General features: G+C 35.1%; 2 protein-coding genes across 2 annotated transcripts in view; both read right to left on the reverse strand.

Annotated features, from left to right (window-relative positions):
• The window catches only part of LOC144976736 (cleavage and polyadenylation specificity factor subunit 1-like), a 32,549-nt gene extending 20,194 nt beyond the window's left edge, over positions 1–12,355 (reverse strand). The window contains exons 1-10 of the mRNA XM_078921110.1: positions 12,239–12,355; positions 10,513–10,684; positions 9,634–9,670; positions 9,057–9,190; positions 8,565–8,645; positions 7,925–8,085; positions 7,408–7,548; positions 6,388–6,527; positions 1,586–1,696; positions 625–718 (exon numbers count right to left, since the gene is read on the reverse strand). Coding sequence (XP_078777236.1) covers positions 625–718; positions 1,586–1,696; positions 6,388–6,527; positions 7,408–7,548; positions 7,925–8,085; positions 8,565–8,645; positions 9,057–9,190; positions 9,634–9,670; positions 10,513–10,656 — 1,043 coding nt within the window. The 5' untranslated portion in view covers positions 10,657–10,684; positions 12,239–12,355. The remainder of the gene's footprint in view (positions 1–624; positions 719–1,585; positions 1,697–6,387; positions 6,528–7,407; positions 7,549–7,924; positions 8,086–8,564; positions 8,646–9,056; positions 9,191–9,633; positions 9,671–10,512; positions 10,685–12,238) is intronic.
• A 4,155-nt stretch (positions 12,356–16,510) lies between these two features.
• The window catches only part of LOC144976739 (uncharacterized), a 79,140-nt gene continuing 75,650 nt past the window's right edge, over positions 16,511–20,000 (reverse strand). The window contains exon 23 of the mRNA XM_078921112.1: positions 16,511–18,835. Within this exon, the coding sequence (XP_078777238.1) occupies positions 18,617–18,835 (219 nt within the window). The 3' untranslated portion in view covers positions 16,511–18,616. The remainder of the gene's footprint in view (positions 18,836–20,000) is intronic.

Here is a 20,000-nt window from a genome sequence, read left to right on the forward strand (position 1 = left end):
GTTCTTCTATTCAACAGCATTTAATAGAAATATTAAAGAACAGCAAAAGAAAAAGATGAACAGATTCTTCGGTGAATGCCATCAGACGTAAAAAAAAATGAAGATTTGATGAGATGGACAAAATCCATAAAAAGCATGTAATGAAATGTAATGTAAAAAAATAACAATAAGAGAGAGAGGGAGAGAGTAAAAACGTTTTCCTTTTTTTGAAATTACATTTTCTTATTGATGCTATGCATTAGATAAAATACTCCAATTTGACTGCTAAATGAAATATACTAACATACAAAACTATATGTGGCCTTAAACGTGTATAGTCTGATTTATTTTCCAAACATGCAGGGGATAAACTAACTCTAGAATCAAAATCCATTAAACCATAATTGAACAACATTAACGTTACCGTTGATAACTGGCCAGATGTTATAGTTTACAGACATTCAGGGGATTAACTAACTATAGAAGTCTTTAAAAGCCATGAGGCTGGAGTATTTATAGTGGAATTTTATAGTTAAACACTACATTAACTATTGCTAACTATCCTCTGAATGGGATAATGATCTTGTTAAATGGGTCAGAAGCCCTTTGCTTGATTTCCATTCAAAGTGAAAGGATATGACTTACATTTCTCCACCTTTAAGAGAGAGGACGAATCGGTCAGATGAGATCAAAGCAATTCTCGCACAATCCAATGAGCACTCTGTGTCCTCCTGAACCTCTGAAATAAACCATCAAAAAAGAGGTTGGTGTCAACACCATCGATTAAGAATTTATTTAAGTTAACTCATAATAGAGAAGGATGGAAACTGTTTGTCTGTGGCCTATACCCTGTCCCAGGGTGAAAAAGGCAATGATGATGATGATGAAATATTAACATTGGATTACTTAGTTTCCCTACACTGGTCAGTCACCAAAAACAATCCAAGCTATCTGCCCACTACAAATACTATCATGGCCAAATTAAAATTTTAACAGACAACAATCCACAACTGTCAACACGCAGACATAGCAATCGCACCGCCCACTCCTTGTCACAAACAATCAACAGATCAAACACAACACATAGTTAATATATAGAGATTTTTTTGTCTTCCACAAACCACAAAGGAATGGAACAATCTGCCAGACTGTGTCTTACAAGTTCAAGGTGGTTTGTAAAACTGAAATGTTTTAAATACTATATAGCTAGCTCAGTCCAATGGCTCAACATGGTAAGCTAAATAAGTCTAGTATGAAGAATTTCTAATATGGGGCTGAGGAAAAATTACTATTACTATTATCTTCATCATCATCATCATCATTATTATTATTATTATTATTATTATTATTATTATTATTATTATTATTATTATTATTATTATTATTATTATTATTGTTATTGCTACTATTATTATTATCATCATCATTATTATCATAGCTCTCATATTACCATTTTCATTACTATTTTCATTATCATTATCATCATCATCATCATCATCACCATCATCAGCAGCACATTTAAATCATAAATTAATTATACTACGAGAAATCATTGAAGAGATAAGCTGTTTTATTATTGGGGAAGGGAGGTAGTGATAACACTCACTGAGTGGAAATGCGGATGATTTTTCTGCAATGGCATTTAAAGACACACCGAAGGGCGGCACACTCTGGTTGAGGTAGAGAATGGAGTTGACAGCCAGGACCACGACGCCACCTGAAAGAGAGAATTAAAATTCTATTGATGCTTAGCTTATTCTTTCATCATAAAAAAAACAACAACAAAAAAAACAAACAAGCTTTTATATATCCCAATATCTACTAAATGCGCTCAAGGTGCTTTACATTGGTTCCCAGCCAACACCTACTCTTAACATGTAGGATGAGACATTACAATTTCTTTTCCAACAGAGACAACGCTGCTAATGGCCAGGTATTAATTTTACACATAAGTATAGTGAGAGAATGTGAGTAAAGGGACTTTTCCAAGGGCTAAACTATGCCCCGCTCAGAGCAGCACTCAAACCCAGGCCCTTGTGATCCAAAGGCGAGTGTCATAACACTAGGTCACATAGCAAAAATCAATTCTTTGCAAATTTAAAAATGTTTTGTGCCTAAAGGTTGTTTTCGTAACATTTGCCACAGAAATACTCCAATACTATGTCAGTTTAAAAAATCAATCAAAAAATTCTTTTTAACCCTTTACTCTGAGTAAAAAAAAAGAAAAATAAACTATAAACTGACAATCTAGAATTATTATTATTATTATTATTATTATTATTATTATTATTATTATTATTATTATTATTATTATTATTATTATATTATTATTATTATCATTATTATTATTATAGTAGTTATAGCTTTTTTAAAGTATTGAAAAATTGTGGACAAAATTAAGACACTTTTTTTTTTACCCTTTAGAAGCTAATTCTACTATTCTATTGGTGCTAGATCGTAAGATTTTGGTTTACTTTTCATTATTTAACCTAGAGAAACGAATGAGAATGATTTTCCTCCTTAGTTTATCAAATTGACAAAATATTGGTGTAATTTTGGGGTGATCGATTGTTACAAAATCGACCTTTTGGTACAGCTAGTCTATATATATTATATATATATATATATATATATATATATATATATATATATATATATATATATATATATATATATATATATATATATATATATATATATATATATATATATATCGCACATTAACTAAATGATCAAAATAAGTTAATTGCCATATCCATTTAGGGTCTTTACATTATATTTTTTTAATACAGGCTTTATTTATGGAAATATGAATTGTTAATAACCAAAACACAAGATCATCAAAAGAGGAATTATTCAAACAGAAATGGTGGTAAGAGCTAAGGTATCACATTTGCTTGGCTGGGAAGCTAAATGATTTTGAGTTTTAATATATTGCGATATCTACTTAATGTGTTCAAAGCGCTTTACGAGGAAGTCCCAAGTCAACAATAATAACATTTAAGGGGGGGCGCGCCTCCTGAAAATCGATTTTGGCCTCAAAATATCGATTTTGAGATTTTTAGCTATTTGATAGGGTCCACCATTCCCTTTTAGGATTCAATACAAAATAAGGGTGTTTATAGCCTCTGTCATGTTGAAATTGTATTCTATTTAGAGGCTACCGTCTGCAAAACATCATAAATTCACCCTAGGGATGCCAGTAACACTCCCACATCAGAGGCCTTTATAACCTTAAAAATAGATGACATCAGTACACATTTGGTATCTATATTTTCCTTTACACCTCAGCTATGATAATGAAATGCATACAAAACTACAGGATTGAAGCATGATTGGGTAACACCTGATGAAAGAAAGCCACTTATTACTAACAAATGAAAGGTTTGACACAGTTTTCAGGTTGTCGAGGTTAGGTCATGACCCTTGACACTTGACTCGTTTTTGTTGTCCATCATTGTGAGGAGGATGCGTGTCACATTAATTTTTGGGTTGGTTTCCCTCTCCAGACTATTTGCGCCTTTCGGCTCTGCGACTCCGACTTCAGCGGTTCTTTATTCTCTGGATGTGATTCCATAGCCTTTCATCTTCCCAGATCCACAAGGCAGTGGTGGTTTGAAGTTGGAGTTTTCCTTCTCCTAGACAGACTGCTTTCCAAGGCTATGAGCTCTGTCCACCCATTAATGGTGTCTAGGCTGGGAGTCCAGGAGGGTATCTTTGTAGAGTGACAGTTTCCCTTCACCCCACCAGCGTCATGGGGCTAGCACAGCTTATTGCGTGAACTAGGGCAATCTGGCCACGGCGGTTGATTCCTCCCTTCATCCGTCACCTCAGACACATAGAAACTCGTGTCATCAGCCGGTTAGAAAGTTCCTTTCGGAATACTCCAACCGTTGCCCAGGAGGCGGGCGGGGAAGAATGCCCCTACGTGGACCCTGACACGAGCTGGAATGGGTTGCGGATCAGTACTGATCAAAATAATCCAATCCTGCCTCCCACTTGACTCGTATTTTCGTGGCCTCCGATTGGTCAACCGGAAACTGCCGACGATGAAACGACAGAACGAAGCAATTCCATTGGCCGAGTGAGGTCATAGTTCAGGTAAACAAACCTAAAATAAGAATTCACCACGTTTCTTCCGATTTCGATGTCGTCTGCAATTTTCATTCTATATTGTGTTTTCCTTGTTTTATTTTGATAAAAAAAAAGTTTATTTCCAAGATGCCGAGAAGCAAGAAACAAAAATCAAATTGCAAAAGGGCTGCTTTACGCAGATGGGACTCTATAAACCAAGAAAAGCCGGTGAGTTGATATTTATTATGTTTTTGTATCTCAGAAAATTTTCTCATCTTGCCTCCTACAATACCATGCATGCGTCACCCACATCTGTTTGCTATTACTATCATGTTCCAAGTACGGTAATATAGATACATACTTCTCATGGGAAACTAAGAAAAGAAGGGACAGGCATTACTGGTCAGTTGTTTTGATATAGTCTGGGCCAGTCAACGTTACGAGTGTTTTCCCCCTGCAATAAGGCTAATAAGAAGTTGAGTTGATGTATTTGCATCGTAACATAAACGGGTGTGATCAAGGGTGGGGGGGGGGGGGGGGGGGAAGTGTCTGGGGTGTTACAATATTATTAGATACCTACGGGATAATGTATCAAGCAGCAATCGTATGTTTATTGAAGTACTCATATCATTCACACTGCTTGCATCTATGCGGTTGTGTAATAGCAAACTAGAGACGTGGATAGAGGGCATTGGTTTGTGTGCATGTATGTCTGTGTGAGTCTATTTGTGTGTGTGTGTGTGTGTGTGTGTGTGTGTGTGTGTGTGTGTGTGCGTTTGTGGGTTGGTGGAAGGTTGTATGTACGTATGTATCGTGTGAATTGGAGAAAATGGTGTATGCAGTATCTACTTTTATAAATTGTTATGCAGTATCAAATGATGGAGAACAATTCTACTACAGTAAATTCATTTGTTATACGTATGTATGTTATATATATATATATATATATATATATATATATATATATATATATATATATATATATTTATATATATATATAGAGAGAGAGAGAGAGAGAGAGAGAGAGAGAGAGAGAGAAAGAGATAGATAGATAGATAGATAGATAGATAGATAGATAGATAGATAGATAGATAGATAGATAGATAGATAGATAGATACATACATACATACATACATATTCCTTTGTATTCACAGGTCTTGGAATCCCGTTCAGCTCCATGTTCAATACATCTACAACCTTCCACGTCTTGCCCTCTGATTTCAAGCCCTACTACATTGTCATTGCAATTACCATCATCTTCTGAACCAATCACAACTGCATCTTCACTACCATCGTCACCATCACACCATATTCACAACCACCTGTCGTGCCCTTACGATCATTAGTATGTCCTGTCGCAACGTCAACCCCTATATCATCACCGTCCCACGAAACGTCTTCATCAGCAGCAATATTTTTCGTTATATATCTAAATAAAGTAATGTCAAACTTTCAAACGCGATTTTCTCAAAATGAACATTTTTGGAAGTTTTTTCCCTAAGGCTTTTTTATTTTTCAACTTAGATACTTCGCATTCGGCACACTTTTTCTTCAATCAATGAGTCACAATAATATGCAACCTTTTTTTCCGATTTCTTTATTGGTTTAGAGATATTTTTCAATATTTCATGAAAATCAAGAAAATTTGAAATTTCAAATTTTATGAAATTCAACACTCTACCAAAAGAATTCTATTCAGCGTATGATAAAAAGTGATGCGTTTCATTGTTAGTCTATTTCCAAAGTACATTGTCACTAAATTTGGTAACTCTATGTCAATACACATCAAAGCCTTAGGCTTTTGAAGTATATTGCTTTTGAAACATTCAAAATCCAAGATGGCGTCGTTTCCATGGCAACCATATTTAGAAATTCAAAATTGTGGAAATTTTTCCTCTAATTTGAATATACTTAGCACGAATAACAAGCTAAAAAAATAATAATTTGATGACTATGGAAAATGACTCTCAGAAGGCGCCCCTCCCCTTAATGTGCAAGAAGAGAACATGTCTCTTTCAAGGCCTTAATACAATATACAGAGTTTTTATTTTATTTCCAGAGGCAACATTGTTACTCGCTGAGTACTTATTTTATACCGAGGTATATTCGAAAATGTGAATTGAGAGCCCTTTGCCAAGATCAACAATAAACCATTTATAGCAAAACTCAAACCAAGGGCCTGTACATTACAAACCAAGTATCGTAGCACTAGACCACAAAGCTGAACACAGCGTTTAGAGGAATATGTATACCATTATATTATTCTAATCCAAATCTTATCAAGTCAAATAAATGTTAGTTAGCATGCTGTTTCTTATGATAAAACTCTTTACCGATGGGTTTTGGAACAGGCACAACGCAGAAGGAATCATAGGGAAGACTAGCTTGCGCCCAAATGATGGGGTGAACTTTCTGTTGAATGTTTAGAGAAATGGCTACGATGCTACACGTGTCTGAGCGAACAGCTGTGCGACTGTTTAGAGGAAACAAAACATCATAAAGTGTTAATTAACATGCTTTAAATAGAACTTATTTTGGAGACTTAAAACATACAAAAATGAAGATTATGTCATTTCTATTCTATAAAATGATTATAAATATTGCTTACTAGTCTCTAAGTAGGCCAGGTTTTGATAAAGAGATGATAAACATGATAATGTTAATTAAATCGTAAGATGCCATCGCCTAGGCATTCCATGAAAGAATATAGACAAATACCTAATGTCAATAGGAATCACCCATGATGACTACAGTGAGCAAATTGGGGGTTAATAATCTTCCCAAGAAAAAAAAAAGTGCCTGAAGTGGGGTTCGAACCAAGGACTTTCCAGGTCATAGTGTAATGCCTTAAGCACTCAGCTAGATTAAGAAATCATATCTATTTACTTCAAATTGATGATATAGACTTAAATAAATTTATCAAACCGGAGTTCAATTCTACTTCAATCTGACATCATGCCTTGCTATTTTCTCTAAAGGAGAATTGGTAACTCAGGATTCATAGATGTTCAAATCAAAATGCTAAATTTTTTTTACCTCCTGATGAAAATTATTAGCTCTACAATTAAAACAAGATACATGAAGAGAAATTAGGATCTGAGATATATTCAGGCTCACAGTATAAGGGTTAAAATTCAGTGTCTGTTACAACCTGACATATTACCAGATCAGAGAGGCGGGTTGCTAAGGAACATATCATATCGTTTATCAAATTAACGTCTTCATGGAAAAAAATTTTAATGAGTACACAAACCGAAAAAAATAATTTTTTTAAAATAAATTTTTCATTCCTCTTCTTTTTCTTTACATAGAAGACAATCCAGGTGTACATTAAATTTTTAAAAATACTTTACCCTGCCCAGGTGGCCAATGGTTCATACAATAGGAACACAGTTGGTTCAAAATATCCATGCAGGAACTGCATGTCAATAATATTGATGATTTTTTCATCCATAGTGCGTAGGTCAATGGTGTAAGATGACATAATCGGAGATCTGGTGTCATAAAGATAGGTGATGATTGAAAGAACATTTTCCCTTGGTAATTTCATTAAAATCATTATTATCATCATATTATTTTTATTATTATTAATATTTTTATTATTATTATTAATATCTTTATTATTATTATTATCATTATTATTATTATTATTATTATTATTATTATTATTATTATTATTATTATTACTATTATTATTATTATCATTATTATTATCAATATCATCATCATCATTATTATAATCATTATCATGACCATCATCATCATCATTCTTATTATTATTAACACTATTATTTTCATCACCATTAATATTATTATTATTATTCTCATTATCATCATCATTTTCATCAATATTATTACTTCAAAGCTTACTTTTGAGTAGCAACACCGGTCGTTGAGTCTAAATCATCGACAGACAGATCTTTCCGGAAAGGCAAAACAACAAGATGTGTTCCATAGACTAGCATGCCAGCACAACGACCATCGGGATCTGTCCGGATAATCGGCAGGTGAATATTGTTTATACAGCCACCCTGTAATAAACAAAGAAATTTTGTATATGTAAGTCACGACATTTCAAAGGATAGCACATGTTCTAAAACTCCTATCAACATCCTAGATGAGGATATCATATTAATCGTGCGAGTAAAAGTACAATGTTAAAGGAATACAAGTAGGATGAAAGAAATTTTCTGGATGAAATGGAATGCAGAATAGTTGTGTATCTACTACTGAGTGACTCTGGCAGTTAGGCATATAACTTCCAATTACATTGGCCGGGAAGATGAATAGTAATAAATAATTATACTTATTTTTTTTTATTTATAAAGTCCATTTCATTGTGCCAATATAATGACTTCATTCAGAAGTTTAAGTTTTTTCCCAACTGATGATGTGTTAATTTCATGAAAAACTTTCAAAACCAAACAGATTTATTCTTCATCCATAATCATTTAAGGCATATTTTCATTTCAATAGCAACATAATTTAAATCTGTAGAAATGGAACATACACGAATGTCAAGTTCTTCAAATTGATGTAGAGATGATGTCTTAAGGTCTTTGGTGCTGGGATCGTATTCTACAACAGACAACTGAAACAGACATAAATGGAAAACGGAGAAAGTTATCAATTATATACATATATATAAATATATATATATATATTATATATATATATATATATATATATATAATATATATTATATACATATATATAAATTTGGTTTATAAATTATTCACCCTGAATCAATCGCAGTCCCTAAGTGTGAAACAAGTGCTCTACCACCCTCTGATCCGAGGGTAGCAAGTAATTATTGTCCGTTTAATGCCACAGAAACAAAAAAAACATATCAGCTCCATGGGCCATTAGGTTCAAAGGGATTAGTTTTCTTTTCTTTTTTTTTAACATACCAATGAGAAGAGAATTGTAAGTTACCATTGATACAACAAAACTAATTCTAAAAACCACAAAAGACTTTCAAGGTCATCCAGACAGTTCTTACCTTGGCATCCATAAAACTCAGCAGCAGCACGTCTCGGGATGCCCCGGCCAATCGAATGGCCTCCAATGACTGGATGTTGCCATGTAGGCTGTATGATGCCAAACATTCCAGACGAGTCTTTTCTTCTTTATCAGCTATATATGTAATAGAATAAGTCATTATTCATTAATGTAGTGAGTAACTGTTAGTGTCAATGTTTGTTAGCTATGTCACGTTTCAAGCAGAATAATAGCATTTTACAATGGAAAATTAGAATATGTTTTTCTAATTCCACCTGACAAAACTATGGGGGTATCCGTTAGCTCAGTTGGTAGAGTACTCTCTACACACGTAAAAGGACAGAACAATCACAAGTGAATTCAAGAGTTTTTTCTGACCTTCCTGCCTACCCAGCTGTGTTTGAGTAGCTGGGTCTGTTAAATCTGGTGGAAAGTACTTTGCAATAGACTAGTGTCCTATCAAAAGAGTAGCAAGCAATTGCGTTTTGCTATTTTATGTTTCACGCTACAGGAACTGAGATAAACTCCTACCCCATGGGCCTAATGGCTCTGAAGGACAAATAACAACAAAACCTTACCTGGAGGATCCTTCACTGTCCCATCTGGGGATACCAGCTGAAATTGAAACATGAAAAGGAAAATGGAGATGGTATTGAACAAGATATATAAACAAAATTTAGAGATGAAATTTCAATCAATTCTAACAGAGAGGGGTCTTTTTAGTTTTTGCCACAATGTGAGTCATTTAAATCAATCAATATTGGAAGGACGATTTTTATGGCTAAATTTTTAAAGACGTGTCTTTCAAAAGTATGGCAGTTAACTGGTTAAAGTGGACAATCTCACAAACATTTTGTGTGGATAATACATATTTATGCAACTCAAAACTTTATCCCTAAGAAAATGGTTCTGGGCAGGATTAGAAGAGTTTCAAAAATATCCACAAGTACGTGACCCACTGTATCAAAGCCGTATTAAGTCGGATCCACTCGGTAAGGGAAATTGAATTCATAGCCACAAATATCCCAAATTAGTTTAATTTCTGTATGTTATGGTGGAGTATAAAGACTATTTCTTGCATTGCAAAAACTTCTAAGCTCCCATTTTCATCATTTTATCTCTAAATTCACTTCTTGGGTCTGGATCATCCGACGTAATACCGTTTTGAAACGGAGGGTCACATATTAACAAAAAATTCAGTTTTTGAAAAAATAAAAAAAAGCATATTGATGCTATGTATTAGGTAAAATACTCACAACATTCGTCAGCTGATATAGGCAACAAACAAATCAATGCGTAACCTTGAATGTTTATAGTCTGATTGATATAATTTAGTGAGAACTAATCGCCAAAATGGCTGTCTAAAAACAATAACAAAGAGCTGAGGAACGTCAAATTTTATTACTTCTATAATATGTTTTATCTTTTCTTTATGTTTTTCTTACAAACATCCCTACCTCTGGCTCTGTGTTGAGTCTGTAGACATGAAGTTGGTTGACACCGGCTATGATAAGATTTTTTTCCTCCCAGTTAAAGAAGTTGGCATAGATACAATGTTCTATCCCAGTAGGAGGGTGAAGCTGTTTGTACATGCAATGCATGGTTACTGGTCTTTATTTGTGACAATTTCTGAAACAGAAATTTTTTTTTTTAAAGATAACTCAAGATAATTTGAACATTTATGAGATGATCCGACTATATATAAATCAGTTTCAAGTAATATTACTTTGTCAAAATAAAATAGGTAATAATTTTGTAAATTTTGAAATCCTTTAAATACAGTTTGATTCAAATAGAGTGGAAACGGAAATGTAATAGTTATAGCATTCTGAATGCAGAGCAATCTGTGAAAAGTCATTGAGTCTAATGTTAAAATACAGCACTGCAATGCACTGACATTTTTTTTATTAATTGTGGTTAATTTGTTTACTGCTGAATGGATCTTATACTTATGCCTGTCCACAGATTTACCACATTGGGAAGAGTAGCCTGAGGCTATCAATTTTGTATCTTACTTTAATAATACATCTTTATGAGTATATTATAGGAAAGAGAGGATTTCAAGTGTGTGATCACTCCTCTTTTTTTTAAAAAATTCTCAGGCAACAAAGCAGCAATCAAAACACAATAAATGCGGTGCAGAGTAGTTTAAATTCTGAGGCTGGCACTGATAGTTCATGATTCTCTAACCTTCAACAAAAGAGTGACAAGTTAATTTCTTGTCCGATATTTATCTATTGGTCGGTTTATCCTCTTTTTACCATCAATCGATTTGTCATTATTCAATCACAAGTGAAAAGTAAAAAATGTGATGTGATGATATTAAATTCATATTAAAATTGAAAGCATTATGGACTAAATTTTAAATAATATACAACTAAATTAAAAGATATTAATATGAATATCGGGCAGCCTTGATGACAAGATAATAAACATGGCATTCCTGCAGAGTTAAAAAGTGTCTAGAGCCCTGAAATTTGGCATAAATTAATAAAATTTAGATGTCATCCTAAAAACAATCATTTTTAAATTATTTTTTTTAATCTCCACTGGGAAGGAATAAAAAAATAATAAATGCATTTGAAAATTGCCAAATTTTAATTTCCTATAACTCCTGAAATTTAAGATGTTTTTTTTTTGTTATTTGGCACCATTGAAAAGGAAATCGAAAGACGAAAAAAATGGTACCAGTACCAAATTCTTCTTCATAACTAGGTTATGCATCTTTACTTTTACAGTACAGAACCCCCCAAAACCGCGAACAGCAATTAGGTATCAGTCACAACTTTCTTATGGGAGAGTTGGGTCACAATTTGACTCCCTTTGCTGCTGCTCACTAAATTGCCTGCCTAAATTTAATTTTAAATTTATCATTGTCACGATGACATGATTTAAATTAGGAGTAAGTAAGAGGCTATGTCATTGTCATCATTTATGAAAACTTAAACTTAAAAGTGGAGTTTTGACAAGATACAGAAAGTGAGAGAGAGAAAGAGAGAGAGAGAGAGAGAGAGAGAGAGAGAGAGAGAGAGAGAGAGAAGAGAGAGTGAGTGATCGGTTCCACTGTCACTCAGACTCAGTACAAGTGAGTCTAAGTCAGTGCGAAGGATGCAAGTCTGGACAGTCTGTAGAGAGTAATCATTAAGTTAAAACCAACGAAATCAGAAGCATATTTATACTGACATTTCAGTTGTTTCAATTTTATTGTTTCATTTTTATATTTATGTGACAAAATAAAAACCGGCTTGTGTAGGCCTATGTCTTCGTTTTGTTTTCTTGCTGGGTTTATCGTTTAGGAATAGTCTATTTTTCGATTATCATGTACTGCAATTTTGGTGAAAGCTTTGGGCTCCGGAACAAGTGATAATAAACATGTAAAATCACCTGACGCCTGACTTCGTGGTTTAAGAGAAAACATTTTTAAAAAAAAAATTCTACTCCATGTCATTAGTGCAATAAAACGAAAACTTAAAGATATCCAACTATTCTTTATAGAGTCGATGTACCCATAGCCAAACATACCCAAAATAAAAAATAAAATGCGACCCAATGTCTTAAATCGGTATTACCTATGTCGCAGGTTGCGAACACACTAATTTATAGTCTTCAGTATGAAAATTGAGTTAAGTTTGCATGTTTTATTGAAGACATGAAGTGAGCAGAAAAGTGTCAGAGGATAATAAAGAATAAAAACTTTGCGGCGATGGGGACTCGAGCCCACGACCCGGCTGTTACGCCTGGCCAAGAGAGAGACGTTCTACATTTGACGCCATCCACTCTCCCAATATTCAGGGCAATAGATATTGCTTCCTAAAGCTCGGGATAGAGAAGGGTGGAAACTGTTTGTCTGTATCCTATAACCTGACCCAGGGTGAAAAGGGCAATGATGATGGTGATGATGATGATGAAAGTGACAAAGATAAAATCTGATATCTCTGGTAGTATTTACTTTAAAACCACTTCAGATGACCGACCATTGTACCCTAGAAGATTTTTATAAATAATCATTAAATTTTGTGTCAACGGGTGATAGAATTACCCTTAATTGCATAAGGGTTGCGAGTTACTCGTTTATCAATCCGTAAAAAATAGTTTTATAATTTTTAGATTTTACAGTAATTCTGTGCACGTTGGCAAAAATTTAATATGGGCAGGACGGAACTTTTTGACCCCCAACGTCTATTTTTTAAAGAAAAGATTCAAGGAAGGCCGTCACTTTTGCAATAAAATTGTGATCACGCTTGCGTTCAGCATGGAATGGGGGGAACTCATTAAATGTACTTAACTTACCTTGACTTATGGGCCTTTCGAGTCTCTGTCATCGGCCTGGGACGCCTCGGCTGCCTCCACCGGGTCGTGATTTAGGTCTAACCAACGTTGTCGATTCGAAGCAATCGTCTGCAGTGCCTGAAGATCCTCAATGGTGTTGAGATTCAGTTGCTGATCTTCCAATGTCCTTAGATCTTGGTTAAGCCGGACGGGTAAGGCTGTCATTGGCCTTCCCTCAGAATGAGTTTCCACAATTTTTAGAGATACGCGGTCTTTGCGATATTGACAGGACTTTTCGAATCTCGTCTCAGAATATGACCAAAAAGGCGACATCTTTCTTCCAGAATTTCGACGGAGAGCGGTCTTTCATTTTTTTTTTTTTTTTTTTTTTTTTTTTGGTCATTTATCTAATGTTTTATTTGTGATTTTGATTGGACACCGAATGATTAGTGCTTTTTGCAATGGCTTGCAGTGGAATACATCAGGTTCTAGCTTTCTTCATCTGTATTCTTATGTAAGTCTTTGTAAATTGAATAAGTTGGATGAACCCAGTCTTCCTTATGTTGGTTTGTTTTTATGTATGTGTTTTTAAGGGGTTTACGGCGCTTGCAACGCATTTAGGTTATATCAGCGCCAGTAAAAAGGAAGAAACTGGGATAGTAAAAAGTTCTAGAATTACAATTAAAGCACCCAATAAAAAATAGGACATAAGGGAACTGGGAACAAATAGGTATCAGGTGTAGATTCCAAGAGCATACCACCAATGTACTTAGTTTGAGATCACCTATAAGTCACAAAATCCAACAAAGAGGAATACACTCAAATACATTATATATTCAAAATAACAAATATAATAATACATAACAGAGAGATGATTTACAAGGAAACTATATCATCTCCCAAAACAATGCATTTGACTGTTTCCCTCCCAGCTAGGATTCCGGCCAGGCCAGGACAAAACCAAGTAATCTCATTCCAAGACATAGACAGAAAGCATGTTGGAAAACAGATATAAGGGGATAGAAGACACAGTATGTACCCCCCTGCCCACTGTAGGAGGTCAAGAACCCCACCCAGCAGTCTTCCCTATCATCGTGTGCGGCTCGGCGGCCCTACGGTACGGTCTCACGTCTTGTCACAACAGGTCAAGTGTGATCAGTGGCCGAATAAGTGACATTGGTCTTGAAAAATTCTGATCCCAGCGTTTTGTCCTTGGGTAAGGCACTTTACACCCATTACCCCGCTCGACTTAGATGTAAATAAGTAACTGACTATAGGCAGTGACGGGTATTGTAAGAGTATTAGTACAAGGACGCCTAACTGGCAACTGGTACTGTATGAAATGAAATCATGGTTCGGAAAGTCCTGGGTTCGAGCCTCGCTCGGCGCATAGTTGAATCATTGGAAAAGGCTCTTTACTCACATTCTCTCACCGAACTCGGGTGTAAAATGAGTACCTGGCCGTTAACAGCGTTATCTCTGGCGGAAAAAAAAGTATTATCTCGTTCTACATGTTACGTGTTTCTGTTGGTCAGGGACCCTTTGTAAAGCGCTTTGAGCACGTATAGTGGATATTGCTCTATATAAAAGCTCAAGTTTGTTTTTATTTTGTTTTTTTTTATCAGTGCCTGGCAGTATAATTATAGAAGGAACGAGATTGACGTCACTCGGCTCTTTCTTTTTGTGTTTAGACACCCGTTCTCACTGAATTCTATCAATCAGACCATAGATTGTATGCGCTTGCCCAAGAAGCTCACAACATTGCCATCCGGAAGTATATCAGACCAACACACAAAACTCTGTGTAATCATGAACTTTTATAATCTGGAACATACAATTTAGTGAGAATTACTAATAAACGTGGATGGCAAAAAAAAAAAAACAATAACAAAGACCCGAGTGACGTCAACTTCGTTCTATCTATAAACGCTCAAGGTTACGCATGGCTTTGTGTGCATTTACGTTATATCCGGCTAGTGGATGTTGTGACATTGTTAACGCATGGCATTAATATTTACTGAACAAAACAGACCCGTTACTGAGCCAAATCAAATTTTATTTAGATTTCAACAATATGAACATACATAAAATAAACTAACGGATTAGATATATAATGGTAACAATTTAACTAACCACATAGACTCATTGCAATGCTTGCAAGTCCGAACGGCAGACCTGCTTATGTTGTTTGTTTTTCACGGCGCTTGCAACACATTAAGGTCATATCATCGCCAGTAAAAAAAGGAGGAAAATAGGATGGTAAAAAGTTAGGAAAAGACAAAGGGGAATTGATTCAAATAGGAAACATATGTAGATTCCAAGAGCACACTATCAAAGTAGGTACTTAGTTTGAGATCACCTAAAAGTCTCACCAGACACAAGCACAGGTCCCCACTAAGAGGAATACACTCAAATGTTTACAAATCATATATAATACGTAAACAAAACATAATATAAATAGTGCATAACAGAGATATGATTTACAAGGAAAAAATATAATCTCCCAATTTTAACTATACATTTGACTGTTTCCCTCTCAGCCAGGGTATCCGACCAGGGCCAGGACAAAACAAAGTAATCACATTCCAATACAAAGACAAAAAGCAAGTTGGAAAACAGATATAGGGGGGTAGAAGATACAGTAAGTACCTCCCTGTCCACTGTGGGAGGTCAGGAACCCCATCCAGCAGACCTGCCTACTTTAACATTTAAAAATTCGTAATATTTAGGAGATAAATATTGTAGTCGTTATTGATAACTTTAAAAAGCAACAATTTACTCTCTCAAGGAAGATCTAGATAATACTTCAAAATCATTACAATAATGTAGGTCTAGCATCAACTTTCATTGCCAATAGATTTTAATGATTTATGAAGTTCTGAAATAGGAGCCAAAATTTCGTAATTATACGATTTTTAAAAATGGTAGGCAGGTCTTTAATAGCTCAGTTGGTAGAGTACTTGTCTCACAGACAAAGCGATTTGTTTAGTTCCTTGGTGCTGTCACTGGGGTTTCTGATCCCTCTGTCCGCTAAGACGAATTGGGAAGTTGGGTTTGTTCTTTACGATAGACTAGTGTCATATTCAATGCGTGTGTTCGTGTTAGTTTAACGCTTCAAAAATTGGGATAAATCCCAACGCATCGGTTCTGAAGGACTCTGGTACAAAATAGAAACAATGAAATACAAAGATTGCTAATTATTGTATTGCCGAGGTATCGCATGAAAAACATGAAAGGACATGAGTTTAATCCTTGTGAAACCGCGTGTTCCAGTAATCCCGTCACAAACTAGCTTCTCTGACAACAACAGCAATAACAACAACAACAACAACAACAACAACAACAACAACAACAACAACAACAACAACAACAAATGAAGATGGGGCGTCATTGTCAACTTCAAATTGTTCTTTTCCATCATGATTCACATAATATCTTCGATCATGAAATCATATTATCATTCTTTTTCCCTCGCTTTCAATGTCAAATGTTATATTATGTTGTTCTTGTTGTGTCCATACAGACCTTTGTTTTGATGTGTTGTTTTGTGAACCGTGAAATAAAGGAAGGTTTCTTGTGTCCAATATTCTTCCTTTTGACTTCAAAACAGAGGGCGTGAATGATGAATGAAGGCAGTGGTTAACTGGGAATGCGCCAAATTCATTTGGTTCACGTGACAATTTAGGCAGCCGTGTCCGATATGAAGGCAGATGATCGTAATATTACGTTCTTTTATAAGGGCGGTAAAAGAATTGTACCATTGGGAATTACGTTGCTGTTTTTAACCAATTAACTGCAATACACTGGGAAAACATCTTGACAACAAAAAATCCCCCCCCCAAAAAAACTCTCAAACCTGGAACTTGATGAAAGACTTCGCGAAGTCCCCAGGTTTGACAGTTTTTGCCAAGATGAGGATCATTTTAATCAATCGATATTTGGAAGACGAGTTTTCCGGCCAAATTTTTTAATCCAAGTTTCTCCAGAACACGGCAGTTAACTGGTCAATCCATACTCAACCAAAGATCAAATTAATGGATTGGAATAAAGTTCAATCTCATTATTTATTATCCTGTTGGATAAGAGTTGCTGGTTTGTATTGGAATTTCATTATTGTTAAAAGTCGAGGCCCTCTATATCTATTCACACTTTTGAAAAGCGATAAATAAAAATGAATATTACAGCTTTAAAAAAAAGAATAAAGTACAAAAACACGGAACGTTTCAGGCTCAAAACCATTCTTCAGCCAAAAAAAAAACAAACCGATAAATACATTACTTAAAAAAAAAAAACAGATAGACTGTAGAGAAATATTTCTCTGTCGCCTATCTATTATGTTTTTACTGTATTCGTTTTGTTGTCGTTGTTGGCTGAGGAAGGGTTTTGAGCCCGAAACGTTCCGTTCCGTCTTTGGTATTTTGGGTATTTTTTTCGAAGTTGTTTTATTCATTTTTGTTTATTACTTTTTTACAGTCTACAGCTTCTAGCAGTTTTTTTAATCTCCAGCCTTAAACTTGATCAAACTAAGTTGGACTTCAATCAATGCCGAGTTGTGACCAAAATGGTATCATGTCCTCGTAAACTCGATAAATGAAAATGATTTTTTAAGCATAAATTATAAAAAATCATAATTGAAAGTAATATATTTTAAGGAGAGTCTAGTATTGTGACATGTACTTCACATAACCCCCCCCCTCCCCCATTGATTTGCTAATTCATATTGTTTTGAATTAACTCCTTACCGACTATTTTCAAGATTTTTACTGAAATTATGTCATCCGAACCAATATAGAAATTGATTTTGTTGAGCAAAACAAACTTTTTAAAACAGCATGAAGTTCTTGTCAAAATAACAAAGACTTCTCTCCAAGATGATTTGGATTCAATAATCTGATTCGCTAATTGAATTCAATAATCTGATGTCACGTCGCCCAGCAACGGTGAGCAGCGTGGTTCTAAACAAAGAAAATCGGTACTTTTTATTCTTCATGCTGGCTAGAACTTTTCATATGTCATGTGATCAGAATATATAAAAGTCAAAACAAGATCATATTTATAATGTTTTTCTCCTCTGGATACACTTTTATGCTCGTCGGAGAAATATTTCATAAGGGCGTCCGCCATTGTTCCGATAGTTTAGAGCCAGTTACTAAGTTACCATGCGTCATAACGAGGGAAGTGACGTCATGACTGCTGTTGAAGCGTATTGAAGGACACGTTTTCTGGTCAAATTTTTACATGTTTTTTTTCAGGTGTAAGGCAGTTAGCTGGTTAAGTAAACTTCTAAATAAGTTATGAATCATCCGTCGCGGGATATAAATAAGTATAAACACGAATAGCATCAATCCCAACAATGAAGAAGAATGGAATTAACAGAAGTATCACAGCCAATGACCCAACCGATGCTGATGCGGGCCTGTTGTCAGTTGCTGATGTCTTCTTTCGGACAGTGCTGGACAGATCACTTTTAGATATGTAGAGCTCTTTCTTGATCTTCGTGATTGCATTTTGCTGGATTAAACGGATTATATAAATTAGAAAGATTCACACAATAAAAAAATAATAGTTAAGAAAAATCATATAGAGTTACTACCGACGTGTTCATATATGTGCAGGTCTGACATCCGAAGCCGAGTTTAACATTGTTGTAATGGACAATAATTTGTGTCATTTTTTTGAGATTTCTATAACAACAAATGAGTCCATAAGGAATTGGGTTATCAGACCTGAAAATAAGTGCACGTCGGGTGCTACCATTTGATCAACCGTTTTATTATTTTTTTTTAGCACGAAGTCTATATCTAATTATTTACATTTATTATTTGAAAGTGACACATTTGGAGCAGGCACTGGTATAGATAGTATGCGCTTGGCTAAGAAGCTCACAACATTGCCATCCGGAACTATAACGGACCAACGCACAAAACTTTGTGTAACCATGAAATGTTATAGTCTGGTTCATACAGTTTAGTGAGAAGTACTCATAAACGTGGATGGCAAAAACAATAACAAAGACCAGAGTGACGTCATCTTCGAACTATCTATAGATAGTATGCGCCTGGCTAAGAAGCTCATAACATTGCCATCCGGAAGTATAACGGATCAACACACAAAACTGTGTGTATCCATGAACGTTTATAGTCAGGTTAATACAGTTCAGTGGGCATTACTCATAAACGCGGATGGCTAGAAACAATAACAAAGACCTGAGTGACGTCATCTTCGAACTATATATAGGAGTGGGTCCCGACAGCCCAGCCGGTAGAGCACTTGCTTCACACGTAATTAACCAGTAGATTTCTGACCAATCAAAACATGGAATTTGTGGCACACTCTCGCACGTGTTCGGACAAATCTCGTTGGCTGTTAAGAAACGGCAACGTGAATGAAATAGACCTCTCTCTGACCATTGATATTGTTCTTATACCGTCAAATGGGTGACCAGTTATCACACGATATTGTCAATCAGATTATGAACCTTTAAATTTGCACATAGTTTTCTGTGTTGGTTCTCTTGATCAAAGGGTAGAACAGTAGGTATTTTACTTAAACACAAACCTTTGAAAGTAAAACCTGCACAGTTTGCTGTGTCTACCAATCACTGCCATTGTTTACATTATGACGATTGTCCGAGAGGCGTGGTTATCTAGCTGTCTATAGGACGAGATTGATCCCT

The sequence above is a fragment of the Berghia stephanieae genome, chromosome 7, assembly GCF_034508935.2.
Source record: "Berghia stephanieae isolate SIO BIC M18660-M18661 chromosome 7, UCSD_Bste_1.3, whole genome shotgun sequence".
Taxonomy (NCBI): domain Eukaryota; kingdom Metazoa; phylum Mollusca; class Gastropoda; order Nudibranchia; family Aeolidiidae; genus Berghia; species Berghia stephanieae.